At 47.2% G+C, this 12,000-nt stretch overlaps 1 protein-coding gene across 22 annotated transcripts in view; it reads right to left on the reverse strand.

Moving 5' to 3' along the window:
* The window catches only part of LOC100156469 (mast cell protease 2), a 65,415-nt gene continuing 53,954 nt past the window's right edge, over positions 540 to 12,000 (reverse strand). For 6 of the 22 annotated variants that reach the window (XR_002345910.1, XR_002345911.1, XR_002345906.1 and 3 more), the window contains 2 exons: positions 4,189 to 4,338; positions 540 to 2,278 (listed from right to left, as the gene is read on the reverse strand). Coding sequence is in view for 1 of the 22 variants with exons in the window: in XM_021099194.1 (XP_020954853.1) it covers positions 2,161 to 2,278; positions 4,189 to 4,338 (268 nt within the window). In the remaining 21 variants the exon portion in view is untranslated. Of the gene's footprint in view, positions 2,279 to 4,188; positions 9,255 to 12,000 lie in introns of all 22 variants that reach the window. The other 16 variants (XR_002345901.1, XR_002345897.1, XR_002345892.1 and 13 more) reach the window with 8 other exon arrangements.

A 12,000-nucleotide genomic window follows, 5' to 3' on the forward strand; every position in this document is an offset into this window, starting at 1 on the left:
CCGCGCAGCAGTGCGCAGAGATGGAGGAGGAAGGGCAGCCAGGACCCTGGAGGCAGAGCTGAGCTCTGAGTGTGGAGGAGGGCGGGGAAGGACCCTCAGCCTGGGTGAGATATGGGGCTTCTCATCTCAGGAGACCCCCCTGCCCTGTGCCAGCTTCCCAGCTGTGCAAGAGAAAAAGTCGGCTCAGGAAGGCCCTGCCCTGCCCAGCTGCCAGGGGGTGGGACTCTGTCCTGAGCTGCCACCCAGCCTGTGCCTGCTTGGTGTCCAGGTCCCATGTGTGATCCCATCACCGTCATATAGCACGGGGCAAGGAGGGGAGAAGCTCCCCTGAGCCCAGGACCAGAGAGGCACCTGTTTTCTCCCGATGGTGCTCCGCTTCAGGCGTGGGTAACAGGGACGTGGGGAATGGCTCTGCAGGGGGTTTAGGGGACAAGATGGAGGGAGGAGGAAGCAGAAAACAGCAGAAAGGTGTCGTTGGCTGTCCAGGCACAGAGAGGGTGCCTGCCAGTGAGGGTCAATGAATAACAAGAAAGCAACGCTTCGTGCTCAGCTAAGAGACATTTATTCAGCAGCCGGCACCCCAAGCCCCAAGTGACTCTGGATCAGCTCCAGGCAGGACAGCTGGCTCCTGCAGTTAGAGGCTTTTCATGATTTTCTTTATCCAGGGCAGGAAACTTGAGACTTTGGTGCAGGCTCGTGGAGGTGTTCCATCCTTTCTTCCATAGGAGACAATGCCCTGGGCCACATTGTTACACACGAGGGGCCCTGGAGTCCCCCTGAGGACAGAGAAGGGGAAGGACTGAGCCAGCCCCACTCTTGGTCCTGCCCCACCCTCCCTGCCATCCCCCCCCCAATGTTGGCCACCCTGCATGGAGTCAGAGGGCAAGGCAGGCCCCCATGGGCCCCTCAGCTACCAAGCCCTGCGCAGATGTTGTCACAGCTTAATTTCATGAAGGTGGCAGCTCCCTCTCCTCCCACATGTCCCAGATCCTCTCCCTGTGAGGGTTCTGTGGGACTGATGGCTTCAGGCTGCTGTGTAGGGACACAGAAGCAGGGGGGTGGGGCTGACGCTCAGCATGAGAATGAGCCCATTAACCAAGACAGATTTCCTGCCACAGCAGCAAGTAACCAGACAGAAGTACCAGGGTGGGCTCCTTCCTGTTCATCAAGAGCTGTTCTATCCCTGGACTCTGGATTTGGAGATAGTGTCTTGCTGCCCTCAGCAGGACTGACCCTCTCTAGTCTGTGCCTCCCCACAAATGCTGGGCATTGTTGATGTCACACAGACTACTGTGGTTTGGGGGCAGCCGTTTGTGGCTGTTGTTCGTGCAAAACGTGTGATGCTCTTTCCTCTAATCAGTCCCCTGTATCTGTTGTGCAGAAGTGAGTGAGGGATGATCTCTACATCTCAGATCAAAGCCCCACAGATGGTAGATCTTCTCTTATCGAGGTCGTCTGGGAGGGGGGCCCAGTGCAATGCCAACTGCCTCTCTAAGGCGGGCGTCTACACCCCTGCTTCCCAACCCAGGGTCATTCCTGCCCAACAACTTCACGCCACATGCTCCCACTCCCCCGAGGGACACTAGCAATGCCTGGGGACGGTTGTGGTTCATCGCTGGTGGTGAGAGGGGGCTGTGGCCCTGGCATCTAGTGGGGGAGGTCAGGGATGCTGTGAACATCCTTCCGTTCACAGTGTTCTCCGTGATTCTGGTCAGTCAGAATTGATGTCCCATGGACGATGAAGGCAGGCAAGGGTCTGGTGTAATTTCTTGTCCAAGTTGGAAATACGGGTCCTGGCTCACCGAGGAACCCCTTTCTCTTCTTTCTTTCCCTATTTTTCTTCATTATGTCCTCTGCATGTCTGTCTCTCTCTTGACACACACACACACCACACAGGCACCCCCGTCAAGGCTTATGGAGTGCCCGATGCTGCGAGGAGAGAGCAGTGGAGAGAGGAGACACACACTCGGTCTGGAAGCCCAGTCTTTCCTGAGAATTACTGGGATTTCTGTGATCTGGAGGAGCCTTCTTGAAGCTTAGGGACCTGGCGGGACGTCAGCAGGACCCGGAGGCAGATCCAGAGTGAGTGGCAGGAGAACCGACTCAAGTCCAGTGGTAGGTCTCCACTCAGGTTGGCCCAGGCTCCAGGCTAATTCTCCTTCAGGACCTTCGCAGTCCAGGGCCCGTCATGGGAGATCCGGGTGAAGACAGCAGGGGGCTTTGCATCCGACGGTCCATAGGAGACACCCCAGAGCACAGAAGAGGCCCCCGAGTCTCCCTGTGGGGCACAGAGGGAGAGGGAGAGAAGTGAGCCAGGGACACCACACACTCCTTCCCACGGCCCCAACTCTGAGCTGATCAGACCCAGCATCCGATCTGGGAGCCCTCATTCCTCATGGGGTCCTGTGTCTCTGTCTGATGCTGCTCCTGCCTCTCCTTCCTGTCATCCCAGGAGCCCCATGCCGCAGCCTGGGTGGGGTGGTCAGAGACTGCATCGGGCCGCAGGAGGCCAGTCTGCAGAGGCACAGACAGTTCCAGCTCCTCAGTCCTCACTGGCTGACACGCTTCTGACTCCGTCTCCTTCCAGGAGACCTCTGAACCCTGAACAGGGATTTGTGGAGGAGACCCTCGTCTGAGGATCACCGTCAATGCAGGTTTGGTCTTCTGGGGATTGCCCACGCACAGCTGGAGACTGTAGTCAAAAGCAGTGAAGTGCCTACAAGCCTGGGGCTCCACAAGTCTCAGCTTCCCCTCCTGCAGAGTGCGGGAGGCCGATTCCTCCCCAGTTGTTCTTTCCCAGCCAGCCCCCGACACAGTCTCCCAGGTGGGACGATGCTGAATTGGGGTGGAAGGGGGAGCATCCCCATGGCCAGGGTCAGGGTGGCTTTCTCCTTCAACTGGGAAGGAAACGAGAGCTGTCAGTGCTACAAGTGGGCTTTGGGGCAGTTGGAAGTACTCAGGGAGGGACAGGGCAAGTGCTTCTCACTAGAGCCACGTCCAGAGGGGTGAGCTGTGGGGGAGGCAGGTTGGGGAAACGTCAGAGCAGTGGGACCTGAAGGCGAAGCCCTGGAGAAGGAGAATGTGTACCCTCAGTACCATACTGTCATGGTCAACAGTGGCATCATGTTTTGGGTGAGGGAACTGTTTTATGACCTCAAGCTTCGGCCATGTGTCTTCTTTCTTTTTTATGGTATGGGCTCCAAGGGTGACTGTCACAGACCTTTGTGAGGGAGAAGGAGGACAGGGAGACACAGTGACCGTTTGGGTTTTTCCTGAGACACACCCATTCTGAGAAAAAGGGATGGAGTCTCTCCCAGGGTCAGTGGTCTCTACCTGCCCCTCCCCACGTTTTGTGGGCGATTGTTTTGGAGGGGCTGAGGTTTTACTCAGGAAAGAGCTTTGAGGGAACAGAGAGAATTTCCAGGGCTCCTGGGACTCGCTGGAGACTGAGCAGGCCATGGAGGACCCAGGGGACAGGGTTGGTACTTCCTAATCAAGGCACCCTGATGAGAGAAAGCCCTGTGGAGGAGTTCCCGTCGTGGCTCCGTGGCTTATGAACCCGACTAGTATCCATGAGGACTAGGGTTTGATCCCTGGCCTCGCTCAGTGGGTTAAGGATCCGGCGTTGCCGTGAGCTGTGGTGTAGGTCACAGGTGCAGCTCAGATCCCACTTGCTGGTGTAGGCTGGCAGCTGTGACTCCGATTCCATCCCTAGCCTGGGAACTTCCATATGCCACTGGTGTGGCCCTAAAAAGAACAAAAAACCGCACAAAGCTCTCTGGAGCCAGAGGTGCCAGAGGAAAGGGGGGAGTGGTGAAGTCTCAAGTAGACCCTGTTCCCGGCCTCTCATGGAGAGGATGGGTTCAGGTCCCTGAGACTTAAAGCTTAATGTCCTTGAAAAGGGTCTAGAGGAAGTGGCCCAGAGAACTGGGGAGGACTCTGAAGAGTGAGGCCACATCCCACGTGTTGCGGTCAGGGAGAGGGGGCTACTTCTAGAAGAGGGGCTCCTTTCCTTTGTAGGGGAGCTGAGTTCACAGTGAGTGAGGGTCAGGCTGTGTTCAGCTGAGTTCTTTTTCCTTGAGGCTTGCCTCTCCTTAAAGAGACCCAGGCCCAGGAGCCTCCCTCAGGCCCTGCTGGGGTGTCCCTGGTGGCTCCCATTTGGAGAGAAACAGGCCCCTGTTGTCTCACCTTCCTGCACAGTGAGCAGCTGTCCGCACAAAGCCCCTTCTTATCAGGAAACCACCACGAGCCGGCAGCTTATCCTGGGGAGTGACAGTTTCCAGGTGGGCCATGCAGGGGCGAGAATGTGGCTTGCTCTTTGGGCCCCCGATGATTCCCCTGGAACAGAGAACCCCAGGGCGTGAACACCGAATGCATAAGCTGGGTTAAAACTGGGGGAGGCTTTTTTTGACTCCACCCTCAGCCTGTGTTCTACCCATCTTCCCTCTCAGGTGGCTCTGGATTCTGCTTTCCCCACCTGCAGCCCCCACAGAAGTTCTCATTCCTTCTCCCAGACAAGGCAGCCAGCTTGGCCTCAGACGCCATGCTGTCACTTTTCACCATGAATTTCCCCCAGTCCATGCTGGGCTTGCTCAGCCCTCCTCTGTCACATGCAGGACAAGCTCTCCAGGTTCCTGTCTCGACCATCTCCATATCCGTGAGCACTCACACATCAGCCAGATTACAAGGACTATAAGCGGAGTGTCACACGTGATTTAAGGAGCAGACACCCTCTTCCTCCCACCTGCTCTGGGCTTTCCCCCATCAATGTGGGGTGCCTCGTTCCTGGGAACTACCATAGGCTGCAGAGAATGGGGGCGGGGGGGCAAAGTCCAAGTGGAAACTGCACTCGGGGCTCTTGGGGAGAGATCCTCAGGTTCTGTTTATGAGTCAGCTGTCCTCAGACTAAGCTTTTTCTTTTCTTTTCTTTTTTGGCCACCCCGCAGCATATGGAGTTCCCTGGCCAAGGATCAGATCTGAGCCTCAGGTTCAACCTACAGCAGCTGCGGCAATGCCAGATCCGTAACCACTGTGCTGGGCCAGGGCTTCAACCAGTGTCCCAGCACTGCCAAGATGCCACCGAACCCACAGCGCCATAGTGGGAACTCAGTCTTCAGACTAAACTTTGTTTTAGGGGCTGATCCTGCATCTTGCAGTGGGAAGGATCCCGAGACTCACCAGCTTTAGCTCTGGAGCATAGAAGGAAGAGCAGCAGAGGGAGAGGAAGACGACACATCTTCTCAGAGAGGCTGCCCAGGGCAGGGGCTGCTTCTCTTTTCCAGGCTTGGGTTTATAACTCCCAACAAGCGAGGGCAGGGCAGGGCTGGTAACCACAGGAACTACGTGGTCACATTTTCTTCCCTCGTGCTGGGCTGGCCATCTTCCTGATCAGAAAATTCCCCCCCAAAGATGCCCTCTGATTGACTTGGGGTGAAGCTGAGTTCTGAATGCCCAAGCCTTGGCTTCAGGGATGAGCTCTCAGCCACGGTGCCTCATCTGTGCTGGGCGATGGAGGATCTGTCTCTCCCAGGTAGAGCAGCTAATTACGGTCCCATGAGGGACATGGGTCGGGGAGAGCCTTTACACTGAGCATTCAGAAGCATATGTGCTTTTATGGCCACAGCCCACAGTAGGAAACACATGTTGCAGAAAGACCCAATGCATATACCTACGGATGTGTGAGTACACGAGCACCCACTTACACACGGGCAAAGGAATCAAAAGTTTCAGGAGACAGTACTTATCCTTGTCATGTGCAGTGCTCTCTGTTAGTTTCCACTCCATTCCATTCCATTTGATTCCACTCCATCATGAGACGGAAGCCACACTCCACTTAAAGGGTGATTGCTGTAACTTGGCGAACATTCTCCTGGATCCCCCTCTTCCCCTGAAGATTCACTGGCCAAAGAGAGTGATCCAAGGAGGGTAGATGGGGAAAGGGATCAAACCCTATACTTGGACTTCACATACATTATCAAAAGAGCAAGTGGCATTGGAATTACCAGTGTTGCGAGCCTGTGCATATCATTTATTGTCACAGTGTTAGATTCAGTATTACTTTCACAACAATCCTGCGAAATAGGTAACTGGTATCTCAGTTTTATGAATCTGGCTATTCAGGCTCACAGCTCAGAATTACACTTTCCTCATTTCTAATCAAGGGCCCTTTCTGCTCTACCACCAGAGACAAGCAGAGAACAGGAATGTAGATGTAGAAGGATGGTTTGCTCTTGGGCTGTTAGGGTTTCCTACTCTCACATTAGGAATCAAGTTTGTTTGACTGAAACAGAATATACAGAGATATCATATCTTTTTTCTCACCACACTCATGGGTATTAATTACTGTCATCTTACAAATTTAGAATTGAGACTCAGACACATTAATGTAATTCAGAGCACACAACTCATAACTATCATAACTGACCTTTCAAGTACATCTGTTTCTTTCTAGACTGAGATTTCTAAAAAAAAAAAAAAAAAGCAAAACCAATGTCTAACTTTGTGGTGGCTTGCACCATGTTTTGAATTGCCTGGCTGGCAAGGTCTCTCATATAAAGTTAAGGCATTATTTGGGACTCTGAAAATTGGTGTGAGAATATACTTGGGCAGATTCTGACGAAGCTGGAACCTTGAACTCCTAACTTCTTCCAGCCCTCCTATGCAGTAACAGCAGTCCATCTTCTCCAGTCTGAGATTAGTCTTTCCTTATAGTGGGATCCCCTAAGGTAGTCACTTTGGAGGTTGTTGATAGCTTGCTTAAGAGACTAATAAATTTGTCAGTAGTGATCATGTTTAAAACCTTGAAATGCTGCCAGTCTATCAGCAATCAGTATCAGTCAGCCAACAACAGACAGTTCTGCACATCTTAGAACCAAATCTGTCAATGGTGATCTTCTCATATATGGTGGACTGTTGGAGGAAGCCTGCATTGTTCTTTTCATGTGCTCCCACAAAGATTGTTTCATTATGGTTCCTGCCAGAAATGGAGTCAGGCAGTTGCTTTGAGCAAGCATGGCAAGAATCAGAGGGCCTAGACTCAGAGTATCTTTTAGGCTCTCCCTTCTGCTGAGTTAATGGAGGGGATGTTATGCGGAACTCTTCATTCAGCCCTTCAGGATGTGAAATCAATGCTTTCTCAGGTGATGATTCTTCCTTTTAGTTGCTCCTGATTCCTGCATTTCCTTACCTCTTAACACAAACAACCAGGAATAGCTTTCTCTTTCTCCTACATACCACATGTGATTGATATAATTGTGGACATCTGGCTGGTCTGTTGATGCCTCCATGGAGAGGGATCTAAGCACCAAGATCTCTCTGAAGGGCTAATGTTTCAGTTCTTGTAAGAGGAATGTTAAAGGGAGAGGAGAGGATTGGATCTCCTAGGACAAATATCTAAAAAGCAAAGATCGCATTGTCAAGGCCTGGCAAAGGGCTATCCTTTTCTTACAGAACCCTTATTCAGACCATGCATTTGGGAGGTAGGTGGATTAAGAGCATAGTTAAGAGCTCAGAATCAAGCTGCATTGGAATCCCAGTAGGATCCCTTACCCGCTTTGTGTTTGGGGCAAATTTCTTCACCTCTCTTAGATCCCCTCTCCCATTCATCTGTCAAATGGGCACAAGAATGGCGAGGCTTAAATAAGAGATGGGGGTGTGAGGTATCAGGTATAGTAAGTATTCAAAGTTACCCATTATTAGTACAGGCATTTTATTAGCCCCCAAGATCATGTACCTCTTCCAACAGTTTGTGAACCAGAATTGTCTTCCCTTAAGTTGTATCAAAACTCTAAAAAGCCAAAAGAAATAAAAAGCCCTTTCTAGCACTTGGAACAGCCTCCAGCCTGTCCCAATCCTCTGACATTATCTGAGGGATTCTGGGACCCTTCACTCTGTTCCCAGAGCAGTGGTAGTTCTGTGCCCTGGGGTTTCCTAGCCCTGTGAGAATGCCATCCTGCCATTTTCATTATGCTCTGGGAGCTGAGGGCCGCAAAGGTCAGTCCCATCTTCATTTTGTATTCCAGGATGTCACGAGCCATCATTTCGGTATATTCTTCCAGTTGTTTAATAATTCCCCATCCTGATTTCAAAGCCTTTTCTATCCAGTCAGAATGAATCCCTTGTTAATCACAAGACACATGATTGTAACTATCTCCTCCAGTTCTGTACCTTTTCTCATATGAGTGCTTTCAGTGACAATGCTTGTTGTCTATCTGGGTATCAAAATTACCTATTCCTCTCAGTCTCCAGGTTTCTGGATAAACTGCCACTCACTCACTTTATCAGTCAAGAGTAGTTTGATGGGTACTTACTAGGTGCCAGACCCTGGTGATAGAAGATCATAGACTGCCAGCTCATAATCACTTTACCAATAGCAAAGTGCTGAAATGGAGAGAGAGATGTGGGTGGTAAGAGAAGCTGTCAAGTCTGTCCTGGGAAGGCAGCGACAGCTTCATTTGAACTGAGATCTCAAGGGCAGGTTATATTCCATCACTGGACAAACTGAGACAGGGCTTTATGAGCATAAGCAGCTATACATCCAAAAAGGGCAGAAGAAAGGATGGTGCTTGGGGAACGCCAAGTCATTCAGCATTACCAAAGCATAAATTCAAGAGACATCTGTTTTCTGTTTCAACAGCCTTTTCTCTTGCCTTCATTATTTCAATCATTCTACTTTGGTTTAATTAGTATACTATTTCTAACATGGTGGATATAGGTAATAAAATTGTATTGACTTTTCAGCTTTTTTTGATAACAAATGAAATATAAAAATGTAAATTTTCCTCTTGGTATGTTAGCTGTTTGGTTTTGAGGTGGTATACTTTTACTACTACTAATTTCAATTTTTTTTTCTAAATTTTTGTTGATTTTCTTTTTGACCCAAAGATTATTTACTGTTTATTTTCAACACATCGGTTATTTTCAGTTATCCTTTTTTATTATTATTTCTAACTGAATTCCACCGTGGTCAGAGCAATAAATACTCTATGAATTTGATACTTTTGAATTTTACAACTTGTCCTTCACTTAGCATATATTTAATGCTGATGAATGTTCCATATACACTTGAAAAGATCATAGATTTTACATTGTTTGGGTGCAATGTTTTATACATGTCAGTCAGGTCAAGGTTGCTGGTTATATTGTACAAGTATTCTATATTCTTAGTGTATTAGTCTCAAAAGCAGAGTCTGAAACAGAGTTTGTGTGCAGATAGTTTATTTTGGAAAGTAATTCCGAAGAACAGGAATTGGGAGCTGGGAGAAATGAAAAGGGAAAGAAAGAATAAATGACAATGCAATGGAATATTATTCAACTATCCACTTCTATGAGCACAGGCTGCTCAGTTTCACTGGAAACCCTCTAGTAATCTGTTTAAGATATATCTTAGAACTGTGCACTTAAAATAGAAATAAAAACACAAATAAACAAATGGCACCTAATCAAACTTACAAGTTTTGCACAGCAAAGGAAACCATAAAAAAAAAAAAACCTATGGAATGGGAGAAAATAGTTGCAAAGGATGCAACCAACAAGGGTTTAACCTCCAAAATATACAAACAACTCATACAACTCAACAATAAACAAACAAACAATCCAGTAAAAAAAAAAATGGACAGAAGACTTAAATAAACATTTCTCCAAAGACACATGGATGGCCAGTAGGCACATGAAAAAATGCTCAACATTGGAGTTCCTGTTGTTGCACAGCAGAAATGAATCCAACTAGCATCCATGAAGATGCAGGTTCAATCCCTGGCCTTGCTCAGTGGGTCAGGGAATCCAGCATTGCTGTGGCTGTGATGTAGGCCAGAAGCTGCAGCTCTGATTCAACCCCTAGCCTGGGAACTTCAATATGCTGCCGGTGCAGCCCTAAAAAGCAAAAAAAAAAAAAAAAAAAAAAAAAAAAGAAAGGAAAGAAAAGAAGAGAAAAAGAAAAAAATGCTCAACATCATTAATTATTACAGAAATGCAAATCAAAACTATAATGAGGAACAACCGCACACTGGTCAGAATGGCCATCATTAATTATTACAGAAATGCAAATCAAAACTATAATGAGGAACAACCACACACTGGTCAGAATGGCCATCATTAATAAGTCTACAAATAACAAATGCTGGAGAGGGTGTGGAGAAAAGGGAATCATCCTACACTATTGATGGGAATGTTAATTGGTACAACCACCATGAAGAACAGTATGGAGGTTCCTCAGAAAACTAAATATAGAAATACCATTTAATCCAGCAATCCCATGCCTTGGTATATATATCCAGACAAAACTGTAATTCAAAAAGATACATGCACCTGCAGGTTCAGAACAGTACTTCACAATAGTCAGACATGGAAACAACCTAAACGTCCATCAACAGATGAATGGATTAAGAAGATGTGGTACATATACACAATGGAATACTAATCATCCATAAAAAATAATAAAATAATGCCATTTGCAGCAACATGAATGCAACTAGAAATTCTCATACTAAGTGAAGTAAGTCAGAAAGAGAAAGACAAATACCATGTGATGTCACTTATATGTGGAATCTAAAGTATGGCACAAATTAACTGACCTACAAAACAGAAACAGACTCACAGACATAGAGAACAGAACTGTGGTTGCAGGGGGGGGGGTCGGGGATGGACTGGGAGTTTGGGGTTAATATATGCAAACTATCATATTTAGAATTGATAAGCAATGAAGTCCTACTGTATAGCACAGGGAACTATATCCTGTCTCTTGAGATAAACCATGATGGAAGATAAAATAAGAAAGGGTGTGGGTGTATGTGGGTGTGTCGGGGGGTGGTGTGTGTGAGAGAGAGAGACTGGGTCACTTTGCTGTACAGCAGAAATTGACACAACATTGTAAACCAACTATAATAAAAAAAATTTTTGAAAAAGAATTGTGCACTTGAGATACAGGAGAATAATTATCGACTGGCTCCTGTCTTTATTGGTTGAGGGCTGCCCTGAGTGGCATTAATTCACTTGGCATGTAACAAAATGATTGAGCAAATTCTTGTAAGGGTTCCATGTATAGGTAGCAGTGAAACTCCAGGGAAGAAACAAAGACATGCATGATGCAGTTGTGACAAGGAGTTGTCAAGTTACACCTGTGTAGAGCTGACTGATATGGCAATAACTGCAATAAAAATATGGGCCAAGAGATGGAAGACAGGGTACAAGAGGTGTCCAATAAAGGTACAGATATTTTTGTCTGCCTGTTCTATCAGGCACCCCTAAAAACAGAGATGTATTTAATTGTCCCACCGTGACTGCGGATGTTTCTATTTGTTCAGCTTTGTCAATTTTTTGTTTTATACATTTTGAAGTCACATTATTATGACTTGAGACAAACCATATGTGTATATATGGTTTAGGATTATTAAAACTTCCCAATGAATTGATCTTTTAGCATTATATAATGTCTTTTTTAATCTCTAGTAATACTATTATCTTTAAAGTTTGCTTTGTTTTTTATTAGTACAGTTAGAGCAGCTTTTCTTTTCTATTTTAGTGTTTGCAAGCCACATCTACTTTCAACTTGAAAGAGCTGGAAAGGAAATTTTCAATATTTCTATGTTGTTATATTTAATAAGAGGCTTTCCTTGTAAGCAGTGTATAGTTTTAAAAATCCGTTCTGATAATTCTGTCTTTTAATTACACTAATTTTGGGTACATTTTAGGTAGTAATTGACATGGTTTTTTTTATGGCCGCACCCACAGCATATAGAAGTTCCCAGGCTAGAGATTAAATCGGAGCTGCTGCAGTCTACCCACAACACCAGATCCGAGCCGCATCTGTGACCTATGCCACAGCTTTGTGGCAATGCCAGATCCTTAACCTACTGAGTGAAGCCAAGGATCAAACCTGCATCCTCACAGAGATAATGTCAGAACCTTAACCTGCTGAGCCACAACAGAAACTCCAACTTTAGGTTTATCACCCTACTACACGTTTTCCATTGTTTCACCTGTTTCATGTTATTTTTCTTTCCA

This window comes from Sus scrofa, chromosome 7 (genome assembly GCF_000003025.6).
Source record: "Sus scrofa isolate TJ Tabasco breed Duroc chromosome 7, Sscrofa11.1, whole genome shotgun sequence".
Classification (NCBI taxonomy): domain Eukaryota; kingdom Metazoa; phylum Chordata; class Mammalia; order Artiodactyla; family Suidae; genus Sus; species Sus scrofa.